This window comes from Geospiza fortis, unplaced genomic scaffold, assembly GCF_000277835.1.
Source record: "Geospiza fortis unplaced genomic scaffold, GeoFor_1.0 scaffold412, whole genome shotgun sequence".
NCBI classification, from domain to species: Eukaryota; Metazoa; Chordata; class Aves; order Passeriformes; family Thraupidae; genus Geospiza; species Geospiza fortis.
In genome coordinates this window covers 350,968-356,975 of record NW_005054504.1, presented here as the reverse complement: position 1 = coordinate 356,975, position 6,008 = coordinate 350,968, and the positions used below count along the sequence as shown (strand labels likewise).

General features: G+C 55.2%; 1 protein-coding gene across 1 annotated transcript in view; it reads left to right on the top strand.

The window, feature by feature from the left end:
* The first annotated feature begins 5,777 nt into the window (after positions 1-5,777).
* The window catches only part of LOC102045599 (brain-specific homeobox/POU domain protein 3-like), a 15,375-nt gene continuing 15,144 nt past the window's right edge, over positions 5,778-6,008 (top strand). Inside the window, exon 1 of the mRNA XM_014310245.1 lies at positions 5,778-5,975. Within this exon, the coding sequence (XP_014165720.1) occupies positions 5,778-5,975 (198 nt within the window). The remainder of the gene's footprint in view (positions 5,976-6,008) is intronic.

Genomic DNA, 6,008 nt, shown 5'->3' with positions numbered 1-6,008 from the left:
CCCGAGGCAAAAAACCGATCGGAGCCATAAACCCCACCCCGGGAGGCTCCGTGCTCGGGAGAGCCGCGAGGAGGGAGCAGCCGAGGGTCTTGGCCGTGGCTCTTTGTTCCGAGCACCATTCCCGGCTCCCGGCTGCCAGCGCCGGGCACCCGCAGACGTTCAGGGAATGAGAAACGCCCGGGGCAGAGCACAAGGAAATATTCCCGCACTGCAGGGGGGAAAAAAAAATTCCCCCTGGGTTGAGTCTTTTACGGGGGAACGTTGCTTTGCTGACACTTGGGTTTGGAGGGAGAAATCCGTTCTGATGGAATTTCAGTTGGGAAACCGGCAGGCAAATGAAAGCGAGCAGGGTTGATGGCAGTGAAGTTGGGGTTTATTACAGTCACAGCTGAGTATTTTATTTTGGTTCCACATCAACTTCATTCTAATTCATTAAAGTCACTTTGCTTTTACAGTTTTCTCTCTTTTTATAAATAATCCAGTGAAAACACAAGCATTACAGAGCAATAAAACGGGAATATCCCATTCAGCACAAGCCAGGCTCCCACACTGCCTTTCTGCAAATGCCATCTTTTCCAATAAAACCCAGCCTCAGCCTTTTCCATCAGAGTTCCAAGTTCCTGCATTGCTCCATGTCTCTCACCAATGCACCTGTAAATTAAATGTCCCAAATGGCAAAACCATAAACCTCATCAGAGTTCTGTGCAGGTGGGGGTGTCCTGCAGCCCCACCTGTGGAATAACATCTCATGAATTCCCAGTTTGTGCCATCCAAGTTCTGGGTTGGATCAGTGCTTCTTCCAAGTTCCATTTTCGTCCATCTCCTTCCATTGGCAGTTGGGATGTGGAGCAGGAGAGGATGATGGGAACACCAGCAAGATTCCCAGCTTTGACAGATTTTACATCTGAAATCCTGGCCAGAACCAGGATCCATGGAGTTTCTGAATCAGCAAGTCCATGGACAAATTCCCACTTCGGGTATCAGTGGTCCTTCCCCAAGGATCAAACAACACCAAACTCCTCTCCTCTCCTCTCCTCTCCTCTCCTCCAGAACCAGGATCCATGGAGTTTCTGAATCAGCAAGTCCATGGACAAATTCCCACTTCGGGTATCAGTGGTCCTTCCCCAAGGATCAAACAACACCAAACTCCTCTCCTCTCCTCTCCTCTCCTCTCCTCTCCTCTGGTGAGCTCTGTAGGCTTTGTTCCCCTCCAGCTCCCCATTCCCAGGCTCCTGTTCCCAGAATTTCTTCCCCCATGGATCTGTGCTGCCACAAGTCTCTCATTCCACGTTGTGCTCTGTAACTTCCCCGGCCGAGCCTCGCTGGCCGTGCCTTTTATTTCTCAATGGACAAGCTTAACAGAGATGTCTTGGGTTTTTAAAAATAGTTAATATTTAAATATTAATTGAGCCATTAATTACATCTGAGCCCCAGAACAAAACAGCTGTGAATAATTAATGAGAGGGCCTATGGTAAATGCCTCTAATAATTCACAAAGCGACCAAACCAGGTATTTCCAGAGCATTCAGAGGGAAGAGAAGCAGGGAGTGGGGAAGGAAGGAAATGCAGGAACACTGAGAAAAGGAGATCAAAGGCAAGATGGAGCATTATGGGCTGTGTGATGCTGTTCTCCCAAGGCTCATTCAGCATCATTTGTGCACCCTGGTCCAGTGGAAGGATGGCAGGGAGCTGGGACTGGGGGGTTTGAGGGCCCTTCCAACCCAAACCATTCTGGGCTTCTCTGATTGTACATCTCCATAACATCCATCTGCTGGGATGGGATTTCCTTTGGGATTCAGAGTGGAAATCTGAGCTCCAGGGATGCTGGGTGTCACCCAAAAGCAGCCCTGGGAAGACCCCCAGGACTCCTGACTCCCTCTCCAGGATGTTTGGACCATGTCTCTCTGAAACACCAGGATTTCTGGACCCCACTGAGGTGGCTGCTCTCTGACCAACCTGCCCTCAAGAGGGACCAGTCCATGAGGAAAAGGTTTTTGTTCCCACCCTCCACTCCACCCTCCTTTCAGATGTTTCAAACTCTCCCTCTGGAGCTGCAGTGGGGAAGGTAATGCTCTGTAAATCCATGCACACACTTTCCATGGCCTGGGCAAGGACCCATTTAGGATGTTTATGTTCAATAGATGTAATTCTTAATGACAGGTGGTTTGAGATCCAGGTAAGGACTTCAGCACCTAGGAGCAGGACACCTCCCTGAGCCTCCCGGAGCTGGGCACCCCATGGTGCCTCTGAGCTTTGTTTGGGTGGCAGGCTGTGACAAACGACCCCATTCAGGGAGCAGCTTCTCCGGGGCTGGCCAGGGCTTGGAGGCACAGGGAATCCATGTTCTGGAGCTGCCTGTGAGGAACAAGGCCTGGAGGTGATTGCTGGCTGTGCCTCTGTGACTCCTGGGGAGGGATCACAGCTCGACTCAGAGACTCACGGGAAGGTTTGGGTTGGGAGGGACCTTAAACCCACCCAGCCCCACTCCTGCCATGGCAGGGACACCTCCCACTGTCCCAGGGTGTCCCAATGTCCAGCCTGGCCTTGGGCACTGCCAGGGATCCAGGGTGGGCACCCTGTGCCAGGGCCTGCCCACCCTGCCAGGGAACAATTCCCAATTCCCAATATCCCATCCAGCCCTGCCCTCTGGCAGTGGGAGCCATTCCCTGTGTCCTGTCCCTCCATCCCTTGTCCCCAGTCCCTCTGCAGCTCTCCTGGAGCCCCTTCAGGCCCTGGCAGGGCTCTGAGCTCTCCCTGGAGCTTCTCCTCTCCAGGTGAGCACCCCCAGATCTCCCTGCCTGGCTCCAGAGGGGCTCCAGGCCTTGGGAGCAGCTCCGTGGCCTCCTCTGGGCTCTCTCCAGCAGCTCCAGCTCTATTTTATACTGAGACCCTCAACACAAATCCTGCTCTGCCAGTGCCACCTCATCCATGCCCAGGGAGAGCCCAGGCAGCCCGTTTGGAATTGGGCACTGGTGCTGTGGAAGGGGAATCCCAGCTCTGCCTGCACAGCCCGGGCTGCCCTTCCCTGCCTGCAGTGGGCAATGCTCGTGCCCCAGCCCCCCAGGGATGTGTCCCGATCCCATTTCCAGCCTCTGCTGTGGGGGCACAGCCCCGTCCCTGCCCCGGGGTTGATTGACGACCATTAAATGTCCCGCGGTGCCCTGCGGAGAGGGGACACCTCTCCCACTGTCACCCCGGCAGCCTCTCCTTGCCAGGGTGAAAACGATACAAGCCAGCATGTGCTGGGGAGCTGTGACCCTCCCGAGCATCCTAACGAGCGTGTAATCAGCAGCCATCAGGAGCCGGCTGATGCAGCGGTGCCGCTCCCCCCCGCCACAGAAAGGGTTCGCTAAATGTGGCTTTGTGCCTCCTCGGGGATGGAAAATTCACTGGCCTTCCTCAGCTTCTTGACCTCCTCCAAATCCAGGAGAGAAGAACACGGAGCCCTTCCTGCCTCTGATATCCACAACTTTGAGTTCTACAGAGAGTAACAAAACGGATCAGAGTAATTATTATCAATGTCTCCTGCTCTGTCCATGCGGATGCAGCATTTATAAATTAACCAAAAACACTTGCAAATCTGCATAACCAGTTCCCCGTGTTCCTAATGCTTTCAATTTATCCTAATAGATATTTAATGAATACTTTATAAAGCCTTAGATGGGGAGTTTTAAAATCAATGGTGCTATTTTATTGCTGTTTGTATTATCTTTATTTGGACGGTGGCTCAGCCCTCTGCTGCCCATTGATTTCAGGCCTGGATCAATGAAACCAGGTTTCAGCTTAAATACCTTGGGATGCACTGGGGAAGGTGGAGCTGGGAGCAAAGGGCTCCTTGGCAGGTGAGGTCTGGCTGAGCTCACACCCCAAGGGTAGCACAGGAAATCCAAGACATTGTCCTTGCTCTGCTCAACTCTTACCTGCAGCTTCTGGGGTGACACCAATTCATCATCCTGGAAGCAGCCCCACTCAGTTGGTCTGGATGTCTCCTTTTGCACAAGCTCTGCCCCAGTCAGGGGGCTTTATCCCCATTCAAATAATGGATATTCCCCTAAATATCTCTGAAATCCTTGTGCAAGTCTCCACAGATTGTTGGCCACTCTGCCTGGAGCTGATGGATAGATATGGACCTTGAAAGTTTTCCCCAGTAGTATCAGGCCTGTCCAGTTCCAAACCCATTGTTCCATCTCTGGTTCTCTCCAACATTTTGAGTCACAATCACCCACAGACCGGTGTGGATATGGAATTGTTCCCTGCCCAGTGAGGGATGAAGAGTCCCAGAATAGCCCCAGGTCAGGATTTGGCTCTGGCAGCAGTGACCTGCCTGTGAGTCCCTTCAGGAGGTGATGGGAACCATGCTCAAGGCTTCCCCCGGGATCCTGGAGCTTTCCATCAGGAAAAATCACCTTCTGTCATTGCTGCCCTTGTGAGCAGCACGTGCCTGAGCCCTGCCACCCTGCCTTGCTCTCCTGACACCCCCTGCTCGGCCTGGCCAGGCTGTTCTCACATCCCTTGGGAGCTTCTCAGATTTAGGAAAGAAAACCCCAAATCACAGAGTTCCTGAGATCTCCCTTCTTGCTGTCCCTGCAGTTCCTTCCCTACCCCGCAGCTGCTGCCCGTGGTGCCCAGCTCTGGCGGCTCAGCTGCACCCCGGGGTTAATGCACCACTCAGGGCGCTCACCAGGGCTCCAGCTGTGGCTCAGGGAGGGTTCAGCCCCTCACACTCTGCTGGCCACGGCCAGACTCTCACACGGCTTGGGGTGAGCCCTCACCGTCCCCACCTTGGCCAGTCCAGCCAGGCAGCTCCAGGTTTGTCCCCACAGTCCCATCCCGAGGACTCTGCCCCTCCCCGGGGCGCCTCGCTGCTCTGGAGCTGCTGCTGCCCTGGGGAACAGAGGAGCTCCAAGGGCTGGAGCTCTGCTCCCCCAGCAGGGCTGGCTCATCCTCCCGCTGTCTCTGTGCCTCCCTTTCCCTTCCAGCCCTCCGGGCCTCTTCCCCCTCCAGCCCTTCCCCTGCATTTCAGGATCCCAGGATCAGCCTCTCTTTCCTCCTCAGGGCACAGCCCAGGGCAATATGCTGGTGGCTGATGTCCCCAGGGGCAGCGGATAAGAGGGGACAATATGGGAAGGTCTGTGGGTCAGCCCATGGCCTGGAGGGTTCTTAACCCTTTCCCCACCAGGGCCTGCCTGGAAGAATTCTGCCTGTTGGAAAGGACAGCAAAGATTCATGCATGAAGGTCAAGTAAACCTTCCCACCCAGATATTCCCTCATCCTGTCCCTGAAAAAGGTGGGGGGAATTTCTCCTGGAGGGTTTTTTACATGCTCTCCTATCAGACATTGTCCTCTCCTCTGGCTGCAGGTGCGTCCAGAGGGATTTGACACCTTCTTGTTCCTGCTGTTTTGGTGGGAAGTTTGAAATCAGTCTTGTGTCCAAGCCCGGGGACAGTGGAGTTGGCCATCCCCCTTTGGCTGGAATGACCCTCCTGGCACGTGGCTGCTGACCAGGACAGCCAGGAGGCCACGCCAGGGGTGAGGACTGAGCCCATCTCAGGGCTTCCTTCCAAGCTTTCATTGCTTCTCCCCAGGCCAAGCTCCCCTCGAATGGGCTTGGGGATGGGCAGTGACATCTGGGCCGCTGACCAGACAGCTCCAAGGGCATGAAAGGCCCTGGCCACAGCTCTGAGTGACCAGACCCCCAAGGAGGGCACTGGGAGGATGGGAAGATGGGGTTAGAAATAACCTGAGCCACGGGGTGGCTGTGGTCCCACTCCCGGGAGATGCGGGCGCTGGGAGAGCACAGCTGTGTCTGCTCTGCAAGGACAGAAAGTGCTGTCGGGAATTCCTCCCTGCGCTGGCTGTCCCCGGAGGAGCGGGGACACACTCCTCCTGTGTGCGGGGACACAGCTCGCTCCTGTCACCGGACCGCCCTGCGAGCGCTCCCGACTGCTCCGAACCTCCTGCCCGACCTCACCCGGGTTTGTCCCCGCCGGGAGAGCCGGGCTGAGCCG